Raw genomic sequence first — 21757 nt, 5'->3', positions numbered from 1 at the left:
CAAAACATTAAACAGCTGTTTTTGGCTGAAAACAAAACAGTTGAAATAATGAACGGGCAAATGATTATTGCCGCGATTTTGAACCTCTCAGCCAAGCAAAATCGTACTATCTGCAGTCCAGTGCAATCCGGACACGAAAAACGGCAATCCGGATGTGAAGAACCGAATGAAGAAATCCAGAAGGGAGAACAAAATGACAGCTGCATGTAAACATTGCGCTCGTTCTCACGCACACCTACGTATGGAATAACTCGAAACCCGAAACTTGCTTTTTTATTCTGACGGTTCCAGAGCCAAATCCGGAATTAAAAAAAAATACGCCATTAAATTCATTTTTTTATTCAGAAACTTAACACAAAGACTGGTTTACTATAATTAAATCATCCGGTCCTAATTTTGGCCTGAGGGCATTCTTCTTGGGCCACTCAATAGACTTCCGGAAGCAACTCCGGTTGCTAGCTTAAGTGGTCATCCAACTGGTAAATGCTGCTGAAGATCGGGCCGAAAATAATCAGACCACGGGATTTGGGGCGGAATCAGTCGTGGTCCTGTAACAATGCAACAGTTTATATAAAATCTTAAATATGCACTTTTTGATTAACGGATTAACACACATTTACTATTCTTCATCCTGAATCCTCCTTAATAGCTATCTTTGATTCTCAAATTTTGATTTTAAACATGACCGGCCAAACGTGATTCGAAATTCGGTTCTTGATCAATCCAAAATATCTTCTAAGATTGATGTTTTAATTTACAGAATTATAATTAATCCTTCCTGTTGAAAACATTTTTCTTTGGTTTACTTTATTCAATAGAAATATACAATCGAACAAATTTCTTTTGAATCAATGAATTCCAATATTGTTCAGTTCAAAAAATAATTCTTTCAAAAATTATTCATTCTAATCAGAACTTTTTTTAAGGTTTTATTAATGGCACTTTACCATCCTTGTGGCATTCGTGTCTTTTGAATCAGAACGATTATTCATTGAGGCAAAGAAAACAAGAGTTTGATTAAAAAAAACTGAATGTTTTGAATCAAAGTCAGTTTTGTTTTGATTCAAATTCCAAGTTTCCTCTGCGTGAAGAACCGGACTAAAAGTCAAATCCTATAGAGAATAATGAATGATTGCACACTAACGGCGCGTTCGTAAACTGATTTTTTGGGTGATGCATCGATTTGTTTGGTAGATGTCAAATCACCTTCCAATGCTTTTGAATACAGTTTGTTTAATTTACGAACGCCAGCATCGATAAAAAGAATCACTTCGATAGAAAAAATCAATTTACGAACACGCCGTAAAACACAGCAATCATTCTGGTTCCTCATTGGTTGAAATTTTGACTTTTTCAACTCCGTGCTGCTTTGACCATAAGGCTGATGTCATGCTGAAACAACTAGCAACGCAACGCAACGCAACGTTCCAATAAGATTGCGTTGCATTGCATTGGTATGTCATGCTGGCGCGACCTGTCACTTTGAAATTCCCTACAAATCATCACTTCTCTACACTTGATAATGCTTTGAATCGTCTCCTTTCTTTCCGGACCCGCATAAATCAGTATTATACAGTGACTATTCCCATTATCTTCTTCCCAAGACACCCAAAAGATTACTTCTATAGTTTTGGATTATTAATGTAATCTCCATTTCCAACTTCACGAGATCGACCCGAATTCAGCCAGGAGATTTTTTCACGAATTCAACCACGTGTGTTGACGTGACAGCAGAAAACTCGGGGCGTGTTGCAAAAAACCTCAATTTGTTTTAAGGACCGTTAATTGTATCTTCCATTAATAGTTTTTTATCATTCCAGCGCGTTGCTAAATTTATCAATTCGGTATTTAGAAGATTTTTCGAATCTTCCAGAAATAGTATTTTTTTCCATTTTAGTAGAGACACATTAAACCAAGACGCGATATGCACGTTACTATTAGCGTTATCAGAAGAGAATAATACGGACGATTCAGCATATGGTTTTTACGTATGCGGGTAGTTTATTATCACAAGTTCGGACAGATCTTCGTACTATTGTGCTTAAAACCCGGAATGACTGCTTCAAATCGAGAAAAAAACAATGTTCCTATTGGATTTCCTACTAGTCGCGCTACTAAACACATTGGCATCAGATTGGTCGCGCTACACAAAGCGACCAGTATGACAGGTCTGCGCGATTTCCATGGAGATCAAATGAGAGCTGGTTAGTCGTGTGAACGTTGCGTTGTAGGTCGCGTTGCTAGTTGCTTCAGCATGACATCCGCCTAATTCTCCCGATGGATAGGAAAAAAAAGAAAAAGATTATTGTTATTCGCAAGAAGAACAAGGTTGCCATCCCCCTGGTTTTTGTCTATTCTCTAAAATTTCCCTCTTGGTTCAGTTTCCAGTCGTTCCGATCCCATCGCAAAATTTCCCTTTTCACATTTACGCGCGCTTGTTTCCCCTAGAAGTCGACTCTGGAGATCTTGCACAAAACACTGGTTTGATTGCCTGTGCAGAGTGCAGCGGAAAAGAGACGGGTAGAACTTGAGGAGAAGGCCAAAAAGAAGCAACGACGAAACGATTCGGATGATGTGATGAAAAAAAGAAAAGCGCGTACAGTTCGATTTGAGTGTGTCATTTTCCGAGTGCGCTCCGTTTTTCCGATCCAGATTTGGCTGCAAATGGTGACAGTTTCCGGTAGAAAATTGTAAAATAGTTAGCCCCCGTTCGTTGGCTAGCTGTTAGTGATAAAATTGTTGCTATTTCCATTGTGATTGAGGTGGAATATTATTTTCTCGTCTAGTTGTGAACAAAAAAAAACTGAATCGGCCATCGTCTGCCTTTACCAGAGAATAGAGGTTGTGGCACAAATAAAAAACTGAACATTGCGTTCTCGTTGTCCCGTTGCCCTGAGTGGTAATCCGGATTGTTTTGGACGCTGCTAGTGGACAAGAATTTTCCTGTGGGAAAGTGGTTTCTATACCGATTGCTAGATATCTGACTTATTCCGGGCAAAAAAGTGCGCTTGGCAAAATATCTCGGCTTCTCGTCGTCTTGCAAGTTCCAGTTGGTCCAAGTTGGCCATGGCTCGATTTGCCTTGTTGCTAAGACGAATTTCTAGTTGCCACCAAAGATTGAGGATTCGGAAAAATTGTCAAAGTTGAAAGTTATGTTGGCAAAATTAAAGTAAGCAAAGTGAAAATTTTCAAAGCCTCACTACAAAAAATTGCCTCAAAAGGGGAGCACCATAAAAAAAGTACAGTCCTGAAGAAGTATCGAAAAAGTCGAAAAAAAAAATTAAACAAAGAAGCAGTACAATTTTCGTTTCGGTTATTTTCGTGGATACAATTAGAAGATAGAATCGTCCAAATCTGCTTCTTATAAGCGTAGTCCGGTAGTTGAGAGAAAATGTCCGCACCCGACGGGGACAAATCAGGCTCTGGCGGAGGAGCCAAGCTGCAAGTCACGGGAGGGCCGTCATCCGTGGGCCTTGGAGGAGTTACCGTTTCCGGTTCCGTTGCTAGTGGGGGTGTGACGGCTGCAACCGCGTATCCGATCGATCTGGCATCGAAGGTTTTGGTGCGCCCGACGGAGAAAACAAATATGCCAACGACGTACAGGTAATTATTCCGAAGTCATTCCTGTATTTTCATTCCACTAGTAGGTTTTTTTTTCTCTTGGCCCCCCGTTTGTTGGGTTGTGTGCGAGATTTGGAATTCCTTTTAAAAGTATTCGTGAGGTCGTGCGCTGTAGCAAGTGCTATACTCGTTTATATTTTTTTACTTTTCGATCGAAATATTCGATCTGGGACAAGTGTTGGCAGCGAGTGAAAATTCCTTCGACTCCTTTGTTTATATTGATATTGTTGTAAAATTTTATTCCCTTCAGTTTTTCAATTTTCCTAAATTTTATCATGAAAAAGCAGGCTTCAATTTTTTTTTTCCATCCAATTATCATATTGGAGAGTTGGTCCTTTTTATGTGAAAATTAAATTTAATCTTACTTCTCAAGTTTTTATTATCCGGATAAAATTATTCTTCCGATACTATTCTGATTTTATGACATTTCCATTTTTTTAACTCACAATTCACATTCAGATTTCATATCATGGATTTGTTTTATCAGTTTTATCTAGGTGCCTCAAGGAAGTAATTTGCGCCCAACTGCATTCGCAATATTCATTTAAATAAAAGCTGTCTTTTTGACGGCAACTTTACAAAACGTCGACATTGTCGATTATCTATCGATTTGCTATTTGCTGAACCTGTTTCAAAATTTGTAAATTAATTAAAAAAAATATGACCAAGATTCGATCCAAGGTCCACCTGATTGCTAAATTGTGGCCCTGAACACAGATTCATTTACAAAACAATTGTAAAAAATGCTTCCAATTCCGTGACTTCCTCTAGGTTTGAAAACAAAGCTTCAATAAATCATCTGTTAGGAATTATTATTGCGATTGTAATTATGATTTTTGTTTACGGGAATATTAAATTTATAGAGGAACTCAATGACTAAAGCAAGCAACAATGATCTTACCATTCTGTATATTGTATTTGAATGAAAAATAACTGCTTCAATAAATTATATTCGTTATATTTCGATTGGATATTACTACTTTGGACTCAACAATATTTAAAAAAAAATTTGCAGAACAATATACATAAATAACATACTAGTTTCTGAAAATAAACGTAGGAGCACTGTTTTGTGATACTGTCTTATTTTCAAAATACTGCAATTTATTACGTTTGCAAGCCAAATACAATGAATGCGGCAAACATACACACATTTTGTTGGGCAGCAAGAAATCGGATTCGTGTATGCTGGCCGAATTGAACTTGCCACTTGAAGGTGCTGTTGATGTTGGTATCATCGAACGCGTTTCAGTCTAGAGAGTGGTTACCAAAATGAAGGAACTGCTGAAATTTCCTTCAATCAGCTGTTTTCCTTCGTACGGCGGCTTAACGGTAACTTGCATCAGCGCAAAAGAGAAGCATAGGTACCTACTATTTTCACGCTAGAAAAAGGCCGACCAACATCGAAACGGCTCAGCGGGTATCTGTGGGACACCCATCACTAATTCAATCTTTATGATCTTCTCGGGAGGTAAATTGAGAAGAAACCATAGACGGGAATGTATATGATAAGGGAAAGAAAAGTAAAATGTAAGCGTATCGTATCGACCAAAATAGATTCTTGTTGAGTTTGATTCGTTTATTGGTGAGGTACGTTCCGTGGGATAACCTTATCAGCAAATGTGTTTTCATTTCATTGCGGTTTTACTTTTGTTTCTGCTTCTGTGCCGAACGTGGCTATGTAGAATCCAATGTCTGTTGGATTTACTCCACATACTAGCCAGAGTTCGAGTATAGAGAGTGCTTCTGTTGTCACGTTTCCACCCTACAGTAGTAATAAGTTGCAATTTTATTTTCGCTCTCTCCCTTTTTCTCGAAACGCAGGATCGGAAACTCGGCCGGCAATCAGATGCGTGTAGTGATACCGAGCAGTGCAACCCCGCAGACATTCTACAGACAAGCGATCAATCTAAAGCAAGGTAATTTTTAAAAGTATGATAGCACACTCGCAAGAGTAGTTTCAGGTTTTTTCTTGCTTTTTACATAATGATATTTTTGATACCAGTGTGCGAAGTGAGGGAACGTAGGCTTTCATGTCTTTCGCGTAGCACCAGACCAATTACGCTTACGTAGGAAGATTTTTTCGTACGTGTCAGCTGTGCTCAGTTTTTTTATAGCTTGTTGTTATATAGAAGTTTATTATTGCGATTGCCTTCTGACTGATAAAAGTTGTACAATTTGCAGATACAACCACCAACCGCACTCAAATCACGGCCTTGCCAGCTCGTACAGTTACGCAAACGTCAATCACCGTATCGCGACCGCAAACTCCAACAACGTATCACGTACCGGCTAGAGGTCCGACAACTGTAACAAATATTCAAGGGCCACGAGCAACAATCACAGCTCCTATAAGGATTCCAACCCCTCCGATCAGTGTTGCTAATTTAAATACCTACGTTAGGCAGTCAGTTCCATCGAGAACGTCTTCACCTTCGGCCACCATTATTTCCCAAGGAACAACCACTTGGATGCCTGGCAATGTACAAGTTCAAGTTCCGACACAGCTCATCCGGGCGAATAGCATCACGCAGGCTCCTCGGGCTAGGGTTGTGGCACAGACAATTCCTACCAACCAGAATCCGTCGAATGCCAGCAATACTGCAACTATAACAGCCAACGTGGTAGCCCATCAGGCAACGACACAAGCAAATCAACAGAATGTCTCTATCAGTGGTACCAATCAATCTCAAGCTTTTGTAGCCACGCTAGCTACGGCTGTTCTTCCCCAACCTCAACGGCAGATAACTTCGACACTTGTTTACACTAACAACAGCTCTCAGCAACCGTACACCAGTGGCAACAATCCTCAGCGATTAACATTGGCCACGACTTTGTCCCCTCAGCGTCCAGCAGCCGTTCGACCAATTCAACGTCTTCCCACGACTAATATTGGGGTTCGTGTCACGGCTGGCAGTATCAGTATTCGTACTCCGAGTGTTCCAGTGCTTGCTCCATCAACCGTACTGACGACGATAGCTTCCGGAAGTGTCGGAACTCAGAATCGATCAGCGACCGTATCGACGGCTAATATTTCAAACGCAATCCCTGCTCGTATCATACAAGTGCCAAATCCTCAAAACGCTCAAGTCATAAGCGGAGGCCGTTTGCCAACAAATTTACTCAACATTCAACCGCTTCTGGTGAGCAACAATCGGATTCCACACAGTAACATCCAGCCTAGCCTGACAATAGCACAGGTGGGAAAACTAACCCCCGTTGCAGCAGCTTCGATTGGCAACAGCTCCGTTTCCACACCAACTGGTCAAGATTCTTCAGTTGGAAGCGGTGGAGGAACAACCACTCTTCAAACGGCTTCCGGTCAACAAATTGTTGTAAGTTCAAGCCAAGTCGGCGTAGGTACTCTTGGATCAAACGTAGGTTCCGGCTCAACAGCTACGATTATAACTGGTAATTTGATATCGAATCAGTCTGGCGCAGGGACAGGTCCATCTCAATCACAGGGACAAATAACACAGATCGTGAATGTGAATCCTAGTTCAGTTGGCTCAGCTCTATCTGGACAAGCACAGCAAATTGTTACGGTAAGCCAAGGTCAGGTGATTGGCACCCAGCAAACCATATCAGTTTCCAACTCAGGTAGCGGAGGATCGACAACGGTGATTCCTATTCCATTAGCCATTACCGGAGGACGAAATGCAAACATTCCTGTTTCGGTTGCAACTCTCTCTGGAGGACAGAATCCCATTAGTATTGTATCGGGTGGAAGCACTATTACTGGAATCGTGCGGACAACCAATAGTGGTGCAGGTTCAGCCGGTATTTCATCTTCTACCATGTCATCGATCGTACCGATTGCCAAAGTAACACCACAACAGTTGAGTACTTTAAGTGCCATCGATACAACCAACAGTTCTGCCCCATATTCGGTTTCCGGTACTGGAGCTTCGTTGTACATACAAACTAGACCGCAACAACCGATTGTCACAACTGTTGCAAGTACTGGAAAAACAAGTACGCTAAATGTTGTTTCGGGAAACACATCCGGGACGCTTGGCAGTGGTACAGGAGGTGCTTTTCTTCCTACATCAACATTCTATTACGAAAGAGTTACGCAGTCACCTGCATCGTCAGCTCAGCCGATCACTACTTCCGGTATTTCATCAAGTACAACAGCTCCTTCATCGACCACTATTACAACTACCAGTGCCATTAGCGGTCCCGTTTTTTCGATCTCTTCCAGTACTCTCGGAAGTAGTTCAGCAGCAGGAACTTCCGGTAACATTGTTGGAATTCCCTCAAATCAGTTAAGTTCTGCAAATGTTATTACGACATCGGTGACTTCCTTGCCATATGCACCCACTGGAGGATCGTTCACTATAGTACAAAGTGGAGGACGAAACATTACCGGTCCCATTCACGGTATTGTGTCAACTTCAAACAATACTGGCGGCATACAGTCAATTCCACAAGCACAATCAACTCCACAACAACAGTCATCGACTACACAAATTCAGGCAGTACCTGTACGCTTCCATCCACATCTGCCTGTTGATGGTGGCCAAACCCAGCATTTCATAGTAACGGGTTCATCTGTTTCTTCTGCTGCTGCTGGTCAACAACAGCCACAGTCAGCTCACATGCTTATTCCAGTCAATGCTGCCGGAAATAAAATAGAATCACCCCAGTCGAGTGTCCTGCGGAAACGAGGCCTCGAAGGAACGCCTATAAAAATGGGTAAAGATCTTACTCAAACTTTAATTGCGATGAGTAATAAGGAACGGGGTAGGGAATTGGAGCACCAACGAGAACGAGACGAGCGTGAAATGTCACCGCCATCTCGACCCCCTTCAACTGACGGTTCTACAACAGTAAGTGCTACTTCCAGCCCGGGTGCCGATCAACAAGAGCAAGAAGAAATAAAAGCCATGGCGTACGCTAATCGAAACGCCAACAGTGATCTACCGTTTAAACCGGTCCATGAAGAAATATTCCTGCACAGAGAACCTCAACTGCAAATGAGTTCCTCGGCCATCGATTCGAGCTCATCGCACAACTTCCATCATCCTGCTACTGCAACCGGAATAAGTAGCAACGGAAACTATGAGCAATCGCCAAGAAAGAAACCACGAAAACAGAACGTAGCGGAAGGTTTAAAATCTGCAGCCAATAGTTTACAGTTCTACAGTAACAATGAGCTCGATAGTAGCTACCGAATGGAAACTTCTAGTGGGCATCCTAGCGCTGCCAGCGAAGGATTCACTCAACAGCAGCAGCAGCAACAACATCAAGCATCACACTCGAAACAACCAACAATCAACGTTGTCAACAACAATGCAGTGGTGCTGTCGACCAATAATTCGCTCGCGGGAGGCAGTGTTAAGATTTCGGAGGTGGCTCATGGATCAACAGTAGCAAACGCGGGCAAGAGTACAGCTGTCGCCCCGAAGGAGGGAACTGTTGCTCCCACCGCTGTGAGGAAACCAAGAAACGTTAGCATGCTGGAGGTTAGTCAGAGATAAATTTTTAAACTTTTCTCAAACAATTATCGAAAACAATGTGTAGGAAATTTTTAACCAAAATGTAAAATATTTTCCAAAAGTTCAGTAGGTTATTAGAACATTTCAATTTGTTTGCAGGTTATTAACTATTTCAGATAAATAACTTACTATCGTTTTCGATTTATTGTCAATCTTTATTTTTATTTTCATAGTATTCCATCTCACGACATAACTTGACGAACATAATTCCTAAAATTCGTAGTTTTTTTTTATTGTTGAATTTATCATTTAATTTTACTATCTGCAAATATGTCACTGTAATTCTCTATTGTTTGCTTATTTTTTTAACTTTATATCTTCAGACTTACAAACAAAGCTGGAAAGCCGCTCATAACCATTTCCAAAGGTACACCGATGTAAAGCAGCGTGAGGAACGACGTCCTTCAATCGTTGACATTGCCAATCAATCGCATGTACTGCAAAAAGTCAACGGCTGGAAAATTTACCATCTTAGCGCGCAAATCGAGGATTTGGTAAGTTGTATTTTTGTGGATTAAGTCGGATAGGTACAAAATAACAGTGGTTTTGTTTTTCAATCCCAGTGTGAACTAGAATCTCAAGCCTACGATAAGCTGGATCAAATGTTGAAAAGCATGGAATCGACGGCGAAACCTTCGGTCGAAGTCGAGCGTATTAACGAACTTCTGAAGGTAAGTTGCAGTTTACAGATTTCCAATTCCATCTATGTTTCAAACTTTTTTTCCCACAGGGTAACATGCAGCGCAGTAAAATCATAATTGACGGTATCACTGAAGCGCGTACACAAATCATGAAGATCTTCGATCATAAGACCCATGTTTCCGAGATTCTGCAGCGCTGCTCATCGAAGCGTAACTTCAAAAAGCGAGAAAAAAGTTAAATTTGAGAGCCCATCATATATTGAACGTCGTTTCAGCCAAGCTAGTTCGTCGTTCTATCAACAACTTTATTAAGAAAACATCATCCGTTGTACTATTTAGTTAGTAAGCAAAAATTGTATAATTTTTTTTCAGAACATTGAAAATTTTGGAGAAGAAAAGTGCTTCTATATTTTGTTGGGAATAAAGGGAGAATTGCTGAAAGATGAATAATTCTAGCTACATTAGCTACCTGTCGTCTATCTTGTTCCCATATTTAAAAGCGCGTTGCACTTCTCCAAGTATTGCGTTTAAAAGTGAAGTGTAAATATTTGAAAGTAAGAAACTTAAGTAAAGAACCTAGAAGATTTAAGAATTTCACGCAGCTTTTCTTAGTGAGACTTTTTTGATGATTAAGCTACATTTAACAATAAGTCGACGGAACTCTTTGCAACGATCGGCTGTATGCTTTGTAAGATATAAATCTCTTGATCCACGATTCGCTCATGCAGAAACGTAGATCGCACCCGATTAATCAACTCGTGTTAAGTTAGATGATAACCCTTAAAGTGTTTTGTTAGTTTTAAGTGCAATAACATGTTTTATCATATATTATTACGGGAATAAAACTAATAAAAATATTAAAAAAGTCAACCTTAAAGACACGAATAGCGAAATATCGGGTGGTTCGAATTACGTTTCCTGCTGGCTTCATTATTTGCCGCGGTTGAAACTTTTGTATTTTTTCGCCTTTCAAACAATATTGTACAGAAATCAAAACAAGATATCATTGATGTGTCATAAGCATAAGCTGCTCAAGTAATCATATACTATATGAGTTTACATGAAGAACAGAAAAAGCAGATCGAGCCTTATCGATCCTTAAGCTTCCTGTGTTTGTTTTGAACTAATGGATCTAAAATTGGTTCTGAGCGCCTAACATTTTTTTAACTGTTCTTTTTTAAATTACTTTTTTCAACAGCAGATTGATTTTTATTAAAGTTAGTTAAACAGTTGAACAAGCTTATGAGGAGATTGCTGTACAGATTTTTATTATTTATAATAAGCTGATAAATATGTGTGTTACAAAGTAGCAGTTATTGAAAAAATAAAATAAGCAATAATTTTATTCTCATGGAGATTTAATGGTGAAAGAAAAGCCGTTGTCTTAAAATGGAAGACTTCTCGTTTTTTAGTTTTTTAGCAATTTACGTTTAAAAAAAAAAATTCGCTGATTTTCTTAGCAAAAGCGTTCAGCACTGACTACCATGTCATAATATGTTAAGCTTTACGCACACATTTTTGAACACATCTGCTACAAAATGTTTGTGCTCCGAGTTCTGGTAACAATTAGTTCGTTTGATCATACTGTAAGGAAGACATTAAGAAGACCAGTGTAAAATTCGGAACTTTCGCTATTATAAATTTCATGAAATTCTAGTGTCAATAAGCGGAATTACACTTCAAACCTTTCAAACTGAACAAGTACGTCTCAGCGATCGAGCGGATAGCGTGATAAGACGATAATTGCTGGTTCACTGACGGCATGGGTTCGATTTCCATATCGGTACTGACTGGGTGTTAAATGTAAATCGTAAGATGTCTACGTTTATTCAGTCTGTGAAACCTAGATCGGCTAATAGATGCCGACGTTGTTGGTTTTTAAAAAGATAATTAGCTTTGTCTGATTTTTTGCCTTGACCGAATTTCTTCTTCTTCTCTGAATTTGAGGATTTATCCACATATTTAGTTGCAAGTTGAGCCTTTTACAAGAATTTCTTAGACCGATTTAAAATACCTTATGTCCAACCAAATGGTAACCACCATCAATCACAACATTGGAAATCGAAATAACGTGGCGCAAATATTACTTCTAGCCTAAAGGTATGCGCCATTTCAAATAAAGAATTTACAAAAAAAAATATTCGTTGTCTTCTGAGTATTATTGGTTTAAAAATTTACTCGATTAGGCTCTTAACAAACTCAAAATATCCAATGAAACAAAAATAGTAACTTTCGGAAAATTTATAACAAGCTTCAAGACAAAAAAAAATTGAAACTGTGCTTTTCTTAATATTACTGGGGATTCATGTTTACATATCTGAAAACCTACATTCTAAAGATAATCAATTTTTCTAGTTTTTCGATAGACTTGCTTGGAATAAAAAGGTATTACCTAATTTGATTTTTGTCTAAAAGGAGTACCTTAACAAACAAATCTCAACTGCTCTGTCTATCTATGCTAGGCGTTAATTTTAAAATTCCCATGTTAACTTCAAAACGAAATCAATAGGAAAATTGTGACACATATTAAACAAAATAAAGAAGTATATAAATTTATTAAGGTCAGACACAACATACAACCTAAAATGATTTCGACGTAATATTTAAAACGAGATTAGTATTGTAACACCACAGCTCATAGTTATGTAACTTATGCCCATTTTTTTTAAGTATATCATAAAGTACCTTAGAGATTGTACGTTTAAAAAGAGTCCCAGAAGTGCATTGCAATACTTGGCATCAGCAAACCAGTGGCGATACTGCTAATCAGGTTGACACTGTGATTGTCCAGAATTCTAACACCACTGATATGCTTAACGTCTCTTCCCGGGCGTTCAACTATCTTTCCATTTTCATCCATACCGGAATACTGCAAGGTGGCACCAATCAGCGAGTCCACTACAGAACCCAGCAATCCTGCAATGCCACCGAATACGATGATCGGCCACTGGTTAGGACTGAGAGACAGAATTTTCGAATCAACGGAATATCGTATTGCTAGATAATACGAAACTCCTATGACAATTCCTCCCAGAAAACTGAACAAAAGCCCAGCTAGCGATACACCTCCATTGGTCCCGCGGGGAACTTTCTTCCATGAAGTTATCAAGAATGGTTGTCCCGAACCGATTACGGTGCCCAATTCGCTTGCCCAGGTATCTCCGTTGCAGCATGCAAATGCACCCATGATTCCGATACCTAGCCAACTCGATCGATACAGCCGGCCAAAATCCACCGGCTTCTCTCCGTAGCCACAGTCCAACAGATACAGCAGGGCTAACTGAGTGGCCATGCCCGCGTTACAAATCACCTGGGCCCAATTACGCCGACCTTCGCCGCCCTTGAAGTCTTCCTCGAATTTTCGCTTCAGATGGCTTCGGAACTTGGTGGCCCGACTGGAGCTGAAAAAGAACGTTGCCAGACAGGCTAAGAAAGCGTGCGACGCTACCGACAGGACCACAGCACACAGCAAACCCATTGTGGCACCGGACTTATTAACACCTTTGCGCTTGAGACCATACAGCATCAGCAGGATCGGTACCAGGATCGAGAACAGCCATCTTGAGGGAGGGATGACGTTATCTGAAATTGAAAATTAATTATAAGTGTTATAAAATACTGAGTCATTCTCCAAGTTATAGTAAAATGTATTTTTTTTTAATATTATAATCAAATCTCTCTTTTTCCAAGCAATTTCTTTTTTTAAATGTATTTTTTAATACATCGTTACAAATTTAAAAAGTTGAGTGAAGGCAGATGATTTAGATATTTTAAAATCTTTAGGTAATTTCTGGCTAACAAACTTGTCTTATGAAATGTGTGGTATCGGGCTCCGCTGTATTGATAAACTGTGGTTTAAATAATATATATTCAGTACTCCACAACAGTGACATGATAGATAGACCATGGTATGAGAGGGACAACAAGGGACAATAACAAGTGCTGGAGTGTACCGCAGCAGGGGATATCTTTAGTTGGTGTTTAGTTGGTGAGTACAACTAATTATTGGAAGTGGAAGTATCACAAACTGGCGACGAGGATGGGATCCAACTAAAGGTAAAGAGACTTGATCTCGAAGCAATCTTTCCGTATGGGAATTCCGAAGATGCAATTGAACTGAAAATACAGTTGCCTCATTACTGTAACTGTGGAATCGGGGAGGCTGGTGCAATGTGCCTATTTGAATGTAAGTAGCAACAATTTTCTGATTAGGTAGTTAGTTAATTAAATTTAATTTATTCATTAAAATAACGGGAGCCTTAAAGCTAATGTTGTTTCCGATTATAAAAAAATTAGATTCAGTTTTGGAATAGTTTTAATTAATCGGAAATATAAATTATTTATGGTTTGAATATTTACCCGTAGCTTAAAAAAAAAAAAGTAAAGCTGCTGAGATCGTGGAAGGCTCCCATTTGATTCCGAAAAAAAAAGATGTTGGATTTGGTAGATGGAGTGGATTGAAAATTCATGAATAGCTTATTTTAATCAAAGTTGCAAATATTTATTTAGAGATTTCTGTTGAAGTTTAATAAAACATATTAATGCGTCTGATGGTTATCGAGAAAATGTGAATTAGAATATAATGAACCTAGTTATCGAAGAAGAAAACAGATATGTAAATGTAAATTAATACAAATATTTCGAAGTCACCATCGTGGTATCTGACATCGCCTTTTCGTTTACTGCCTGCTGATTTACGACTGTTATTTATAATTTCGATGATTAATGAATGGAGGAAAGGTGTTTCATAGAGGCAGATTTGAATGTTGTGATATCTGCGAACGAAGAACTTAAACATGAATGTTACTGATCATTGAAAGTGTTGATGAACACGGACCTAGTTAAAGGTTGGTTTGAATGTGCTTGGCACGGGTCTACATGACTGGAAGCTACGGATAGCGTTAACATTTCTAAAAGGTGTTGGTAAATGTTATAGAACATGGACCTTATTGAAGGTTGATTTAAATGTGCTTGGCACGGGTCTATATGACTGTTAAATGAATGCAGAAACAACACGGGCCATAATGGTCGGGATATATGTGCTGTATTGTCAGGCACGGGACATAAATAGTCCGCTTAATGTGTTCATTGAAACACGGACCAAATTGGTCGGGATATATGTGCTGTTTTGTCAGGCACGGAACTTGAAGAGTTCGCTTAATGTGTTCATTGAAACACGGACCAAATCGGTCGGGATATATGTGCTGCTTTGTCAGGCACGGAACTAATATAGTTCGATAAATGTGTTTATTCAAACACGGGCCTATCAGGTCGAATTGGAGGTGCAGCTGACGCTAGCACGGGTTCAAGGAACCGCTTTATGTGTTTGTATAAGCACGGACCTTTTAAGGTTGGCAAAAAAAAAAAAAATAAAAAAAAAAATAAATAAATTAATAAATAAATAAATAAAAACGAATTGAGAACTATTGAAATAAAATATTATACAATGCTGAGAATTAAGAAAAAAAATCCTATATGTGTTTGTATAAACACGGACTATTTAAGGTTTACATTCTTGAAAAAACGAATTATGAATGTTTGAAGGGAAAACATCTTGAAAATGCTGAGAAAATACTTTTACTCATTGGTGCACAACGATACTAGAAATAAAACTTCGGCTTATTGGTTGAGAATAGTATTATCAACTCACAAATGCTTTGAATGGTTCATTATATAAGTTGGTAAAATAAAATCATGATGGTTGTAGGATTTTAGTAACGTATCATGATAGTGTACCACTTAATTTAATTGATTATTGGACCTCTGTAGAAATATATGGAAAAATGCAAAATTCCTCTGAGATGCTGTATTGGTTTGGATTCGTTAGGAAGGACATTAAGTAGGCCAACATTTTGGTTCACGAGCGTTTAGACACAGAGCAAAGTATCTTAAAATGACTTTAATATTTGAACAAGAATATACTCATCTAATACTACTGAAAAAAAAATGTTTAGAAGGTATAAACGTCTGTATGGAAAACTGCGCATTTTCAGCTAGATTTTATAGAAGTTGAAACTATAATCATAAAAAAAAGGATAGAGACTGAAGTTCTAATTTACGTGCAAGGATGCACAAGGATGCTGGAGTTAGTTGTAGTGGGTACAGAAGACTTTTATACATTTCGATACGGATAAAACGCTATTGAGGTACTGAATCGTGGTACAAGGATTTGGTTCTAGTCTTTTATGAACATCCTAGCGGAAGCCTCATGAATTGCATCCTAAGAGTTGTTAAGCAATCAGATTTCAAATTGAATAATGAACTAAATCTTTTATGTCTACTGTAATTATAAATGCACTGCGATGTACATCGACTAGTTATATGACAGGTGAACCATCCTTATTTTATTTACTATCGTTTCTAACATGGTTAGCAATTTCTCTCCGAACGGCTTGAATATTTATATACATTACAATGTTCATCTAAATGCAATATTTTGTTTGCATCTTTGTTGAGACGCCGGTCGTCCATACACCAAATTAACGAGCAGTGAAAACGGTGCTCGTGTCCCTAGGCAAGGTTGTCTAGCGATAGAAAAAGGGTGATATATTTTCACTTCAGTGAGGTGTTTAGGCTTTCTTCATCTCTCACAGCAGTGCTGTTGTTCGAGCGCCGACATCGCTCGGCACTTGGTTTCAGTTTCACTCGATTACGAGTGTATAGTAGTTCGTAAACAAAGTAGAGCGCTCTTGAAACAGAAATAGAAACAGAGAAATTTTCGCAATGAGCTGTCGAGTTTGAGAGGTGCTGACTATCCATGGTTTTGAATAAACATGAGTGTTATGAGTTATTTTCGTGTAAGCATGAAAAAAAAAATTACAATATACAAAAAAAAGGTCAGGAGATATATCGGTTGACCTATTCATTGACATGCATTGAAGTTATAATCAAGCAATAAGATAAAAATAAAAAAAAATAATATTTAAGATCGAATTTACCAATGATTGTTTGCTTTTTAAATAATGTACGAGAAATTAAGATACGTTAAGATTTAAATACTTCTGCCATCAATATCAAAATCATCAGAAGTTTAAATTTTAATTATAACCAAGTTGCATCCAAAAACTAGAGGTTTTGGCAAACGTTTTATCTGATAATCTATGTATATGTACTAATATTATTAGGCAGAGGACGAATGATTGAGGAAGTGAACACTTTCTTAAAATCAATAAAAATAGAATAGAAAGTAAAATACGAATACCCCAAGAGTGGTAAAGTATTTCTAATTATCTAAATATTAATATAGCATAAAATTGATATTGTTTGTTATAGTCAGGTTTTTTCACTAGGAGGTTGTAATACGTAGACTTCTTAGTTCAGTCAGTATCTAATAATATCAGAATCTAAGTATACGGTATATTTTTAACATGATTGTTGATTATTAGAGTGGTGCTTCTCTGAAATATGAATAAGTCGGAGAGGCGTGGTATTGTTCCTAAACGGTGAATATACCTTCATTGGATTACTGATAGAGAGAAAACAATCCGTTAGATACATAATTGTTACATAAACGAATGAAGGAAAGACAACGAAGGAATTACATAGAAGAAAAAAAGACAAAAGGAAAATTTGATATTTGTTCCGACATAAATAAAAAAAAAATGAAATGATAAGAAGTTATAACCTAGTGGAAGTTCAGTTCACAGTTACAATAAATACGAGAAATTAAGTTTTACAGAATGTAGACTTAACCACTATACTATGTTAAATTGATTTCTGTAAGGTTGATGCTAGGAAAAAAAAGAGATGACATAATGCAATTAGATTCAAGACTAATAATTCCTGTGCTACCTCAAACCACAGAGAACGGAAGGTTAATTGGTTTCGATATGCATGGTTATATTCGTATAATAGGTCTGTCCTAATTCATCATTGCACCTACATATATAAATAAGAGATTTGAAATCTAATAGAAAAGAGGAGATGTGGTATCGGGCTCCGCTGTATTGATAAACTGTGGTTTAAATAATATATATTCAGTACTCCACAACAGTGACATGATAGATAGACCATGGTATGAGAGGGACAACAAGGGACAATAACAAGTGCTGGAGTGTACCGCAGCAGGGGATATCTTTAGTTGGTGTTTAGTTGGTGAGTACAACTAATTATTGGAAGTGGAAGTATCACAAAATGAAATGAAATTTTTCACACAAAAAGAAGTACATATTTGAAACATATTCGAAGTTTTACCTTGGTTGTCGCTGGCAAGCTTCGAATAGGCAATATTTCCAATCCACATGAACATTGACAACGGAATGGCGAGGGCACACAGAAGCACCGGAAGAATTTTGTAAAAAGCACCCTCCTTCATGTTGCTCTGAGAAAGAAAAAAAAAACATTAGCGCTCATCGATCGATAGGGATAAGTCGTATGGATATTTTTTTTACCTTCTTTTGCTAATCGACGATACAGAACAGACAAAACCGAAACAATATCACAAACATTTAAAAACACATGACCACTGAATATATCTGGTAAAAATAAGACTGTTTAACACAAAAATTCATGTAACGGAAAATAGCATCGACTCTCGACTTTCACTTGTTTGTTTTGAAATTTGGTAACACTCTCGAATAGATTTCGGCGTTTTAGGTTTGAAGGAACCACCTTATCGTGTCTTCCATTTTTGGGCAGGTGATTATTAAAACACTAAAACTAAAATGCTCCACATTTCAGTAGTTTTTTTTCCAGTAGAGACATCGAATCTCGTTCAGATCAGTTGAGATCTAACGGAAAGATTTATATTACCTGTAATTTGAATTTCACAATCACAAGAATTTTTGTGGCAGATTTGACTGCTTCAAATATATTAATTTGATAAGATTGAAGAACCTAAGAAAAAGTATATTTATGAATCTAAATTCAAATCTAATTCGATATTTTAGAAATATTATTCAGCATACATTGAATTGTAACATCTCTGTTTAAGTCGAGTTCTAGTTGTTCGTGAGAACAGCTAAAAACGCCTCTTTGAATGGCGGAATTTCAAATTCGGCAAAACAATGTGCATGTCATGCTTTTGATCCTTTTAATTTGAAATCAAAATTTTCTCAACTTTGAGTTCGACGCCACTTATTGAAAGTCATTGAACAAGACATCTATGTAAAATATATCCGGATTTGATTGCTTCGACCTGAGCGTGTCGCGTGACAGCTGATTTGTTGTTGGTGACGTTTTCTCTTTATCAGCGAATTTCCACATCTGGCTCAGAACTTTCCCCGCTATCGTCAAAACTGACGTGATAGCGACCAAAACGAAGAAGAAGAAGGCTCAGAACTTGCAAACGTTAATTTTCAGTTCAATTTATCAAAATTTGTCCCGTCTTTATCATAAATCTGCAGAGAATAACATCCGGAATATAGTGGGCTAAGTTAGGTGAGTATTGATTCCTTGTTTTTCCAGGAAAGACAAGTCTGCTTTCATAATAGTTTAAAGTTGATTATTTTCTAGAATTCGCATTAAAGAAAACTTTCCAAGGTGGCTCAATTTGGAGGGACCGGTGGCAAGATGCGTCGCTCGCAGGGCTACGCCTATCAACCGTTGGCCCAGAATCCGGGACCGAGTGGGAATCATAGCCACGACGCCCTAGAGGAAGAGAACGAACGATTGGCGGATGATTTGAAAAACAAAATCGGTGCCCTCAAATCGCTGACCATCGACATCGGGAATGAGGTCCGGTACCAGGATAAGCTGCTGCGAGGCATCGATGAGGACATGGACCGCACCGGGGGCTTTCTGTCCAACACAATCACCAGGGTAGTGAGACTCGGGAAGGGAGGACATCGGAACTACATGTGCTACATGTTTCTGTTTGTGATGTTTGTATTTTTTATTCTATTTTTGATTATGAAGTTGAGATAGTTTGAGGTATAATTAGGGAAATTTGTGAATGTGATTCAATGCTATTATATTATATATTCGAGGAAAATATATCCATAAGAACATTTAACTATAACTTTTACTAAAAACATTATTGATCGGTTTTCGAATTTTTAATCACAGGAGATTAGTTTAAAGTGCTTAGATTTAATATTCCTTTATTCCAATTTGTGTCATGTTTATGAAATTTGATTAATATGATTTTTCTTTGGGAATATACTTAAAACTGGACCTTCAGACCTGGACCTGGACCTGGACTATAACAGATTTAAAAATTTAAGGAACATATACGGAAAATCATTCATAATGTTTATATAGTTTTAACGTTTTCCTAAAAATTTGGATTTATTTTTTATATTTTTTAGTCCGATCTTTTGTAACTGAGTTTTGAACGTTGGAATTTCTTTTTTTCAAATTTTTCTCCATTCTGTTCAGTTTGCTTTCTCAATTTCACTTTAAAAATTATATAAATTACAAAATCTAACTTATTACTTATGAACTTATTAATTATTTTTCTAAAGTATATAAATTTCATTTCGGTTTCGCACAAATATTTCAAAGAGTATCCGATTTTACATTGATTGATTCTGGATAACGGTTATCAAATATGTTCAAGATACATGCCTTGATGGCAGTACCTAATGTGGGTGGTCTGGTCCCGAAGAAATTGTTGTGATATCCAATCATTCATTTTTTGAAAGAAACAAAGGAAAAGAATCACAAGTATTCTGTTACAAAGGTGCTTGCGTTAGGGTCCTGTGGGCGCATTCCAACATGCTAGCTGACAACAAAGCTTAACAACAAGGATGTGTTCAGATTTCGGATCCCTGTGCTTCTGATTTTCGGTTGGTATAGAAATGGCGTTGTATATAGGCGAACGAGGTTTGTTTTCCTAGTTTTCGGTGCGCGCATGGACGTACGCGTCGTTCTAGTACCACAATGTACGAAGGCGGAAACTGATGGTTTTGTACATTCAGTTGTATTTTGGCTGCCAATGATAGATAGCGGACGACAGCAAGTACCTGTTGTTGAATATGAACGATTACGGACATGAAATTTTGTATCGTTACGCTATATGATGTTCAGACATTTTAATATTCAATAGAATCTTTTTAAGTTCTGAAAAACGTGTGCGAGACTCCTGCATTGCTTCTGTATTTTAAATCTATAGGTTCAGGATCAATTATCTATAGGTATCATCAAGTCACCATCTACCGCCCAGTTAAACGGTTTTCAACTTTGAACATGTGTAATAAAAAAAAATCGTTTACAGATTTTCCACTACATTTTGTAAAATTGTTCTTCTTTTAATAAAAAAAATTAGTGGAATGCAAAAAAAAATGTAAGCTTTTCAAAACTTCACTTAACTTGCGGATGTTAGGGCCCTCTCCCGCATAGAGCAGTATCATACAATAACGATCACCATTATCTTCTTCCCAAGACACTCAAAAGATTCCCTTTAAGGTTTTTGGATTATAAATGAACGATTATAGTAATCGTTTTTTCATCAAATGGAATCGTTTAGACACAAATAACGATACAGGGAACGGGTTGTTAAGTAAATAAACGATTCATTTTTTTGCTTTTTTCTAAATTAAAATTAAGCTGAGAGCACCTGAACGATAGATGTAATCGTTATTTTATCATTTTTTTTTGAAGTTTATAAGACGATACTACGTATCTTTAAAAGATCTTTTTAAGATTCTCAAAATAAAAGAAAACGTGTAATAATTTATTACAGATAATTATATTTCCTAACATATGACATTCGATTACTACATTATTACATAACAGATTTGATTACAAGATTTGTAAATGATTATTAAACATAATACATATGAGTTCGATTAGGTCTACATAACATAAATAGAATATTCCAGTGAGCGATGTGTTTGCTGTGATGGATTTGGACTACATGTTCGAAATATAACTTTTCCTTAAAGCTTTTGTTCTTTGGCTGTAGTAATCTTTTTATGTTCATATTCCCCTATCTATTTCCTGTTCTCTTCAAAAGTGATGATCTTAACTCAAGCAAACAATTCTAAACACACAGCTCGATTCTGTTTGATATTTTTGGTTCAAATAACCTAATTGTTTCGTTCTTGGTTTCAA

The 21757-nt window shown here is 37.6% G+C and overlaps 3 protein-coding genes across 4 annotated transcripts; 2 read left to right on the top strand and 1 right to left on the bottom strand.

The window, feature by feature from the left end:
- Positions 1-2564: 2564 nt before the first annotated feature.
- LOC129744201 (mucin-2) lies at positions 2565-11108 on the top strand. Its single transcript, XM_055736611.1, has 6 exons — positions 2565-3603; positions 5446-5540; positions 5806-9089; positions 9446-9616; positions 9686-9793; positions 9853-11108. The coding sequence occupies exons 1-6, from the start codon at positions 3392-3394 to the stop codon at positions 10000-10002; spliced, it is 4020 nt and encodes a 1339-aa protein (XP_055592586.1). The 5' UTR covers positions 2565-3391; the 3' UTR covers positions 10003-11108.
- Positions 11109-12289: 1181 nt separating this feature from the next.
- Positions 12290-18335, bottom strand: LOC129744202 (transmembrane protein 19). Its single transcript, XM_055736612.1, has 3 exons — positions 18154-18335; positions 17957-18083; positions 12290-13345 (listed from the first exon to the last, which is right to left on the bottom strand). The coding sequence occupies exons 2-3, from the start codon at positions 18075-18077 to the stop codon at positions 12465-12467; spliced, it is 1002 nt and encodes a 333-aa protein (XP_055592587.1). The 5' UTR covers positions 18078-18083; positions 18154-18335; the 3' UTR covers positions 12290-12464.
- A 616-nt stretch (positions 18336-18951) lies between these two features.
- LOC129748231 (BET1 homolog) lies at positions 18952-19721 on the top strand. Of its 2 annotated transcripts, none has more exons than XM_055742758.1 (2): positions 18952-19141; positions 19202-19721. In XM_055742758.1, exon 2 carries the CDS (start codon positions 19274-19276, stop codon positions 19625-19627), a length of 354 nt encoding a protein of 117 aa, XP_055598733.1. In that variant the 5' UTR covers positions 18952-19141; positions 19202-19273; the 3' UTR covers positions 19628-19721. The 2 variants fall into 2 exon arrangements, with proteins under 2 accessions (XP_055598733.1, XP_055598732.1); XM_055742757.1 differs by having other exon boundaries at positions 18953-19141; positions 19217-19721.
- Positions 19722-21757: the final 2036 nt, after the last annotated feature.

The sequence above is a fragment of the Uranotaenia lowii genome, chromosome 2, assembly GCF_029784155.1.
Source record: "Uranotaenia lowii strain MFRU-FL chromosome 2, ASM2978415v1, whole genome shotgun sequence".
Lineage (NCBI taxonomy): Eukaryota > Metazoa > Arthropoda > Insecta > Diptera > Culicidae > Uranotaenia > Uranotaenia lowii.
Note: the sequence above shows the minus strand (reverse complement) of the source record. Positions and strands in the feature narration are given on the sequence as shown.

Coding starts and splice junctions, on each gene's coding strand:
- LOC129744202 (XM_055736612.1), bottom strand. CDS start 18,077: ATGAAGGAGGGTGCTTTTTACAAAATTCTTCCGGTGCTTCTGTGTGCC. Junction 13,346..17,956: donor GCTTGCCAGCGACAACCAAG/GTAAAACTTCGA, acceptor TTTCAATTTCAG/ATAACGTCATCCCTCCCTCA.
- LOC129748231 (XM_055742758.1), top strand. CDS start 19,274: ATGCGTCGCTCGCAGGGCTACGCCTATCAACCGTTGGCCCAGAATCCG.
- LOC129744201 (XM_055736611.1), top strand. CDS start 3,392: ATGTCCGCACCCGACGGGGACAAATCAGGCTCTGGCGGAGGAGCCAAG. Junction 9,090..9,445: donor GAAACGTTAGCATGCTGGAG/GTTAGTCAGAGA, acceptor TTATATCTTCAG/ACTTACAAACAAAGCTGGAA. Junction 9,617..9,685: donor GCGCGCAAATCGAGGATTTG/GTAAGTTGTATT, acceptor TTTCAATCCCAG/TGTGAACTAGAATCTCAAGC.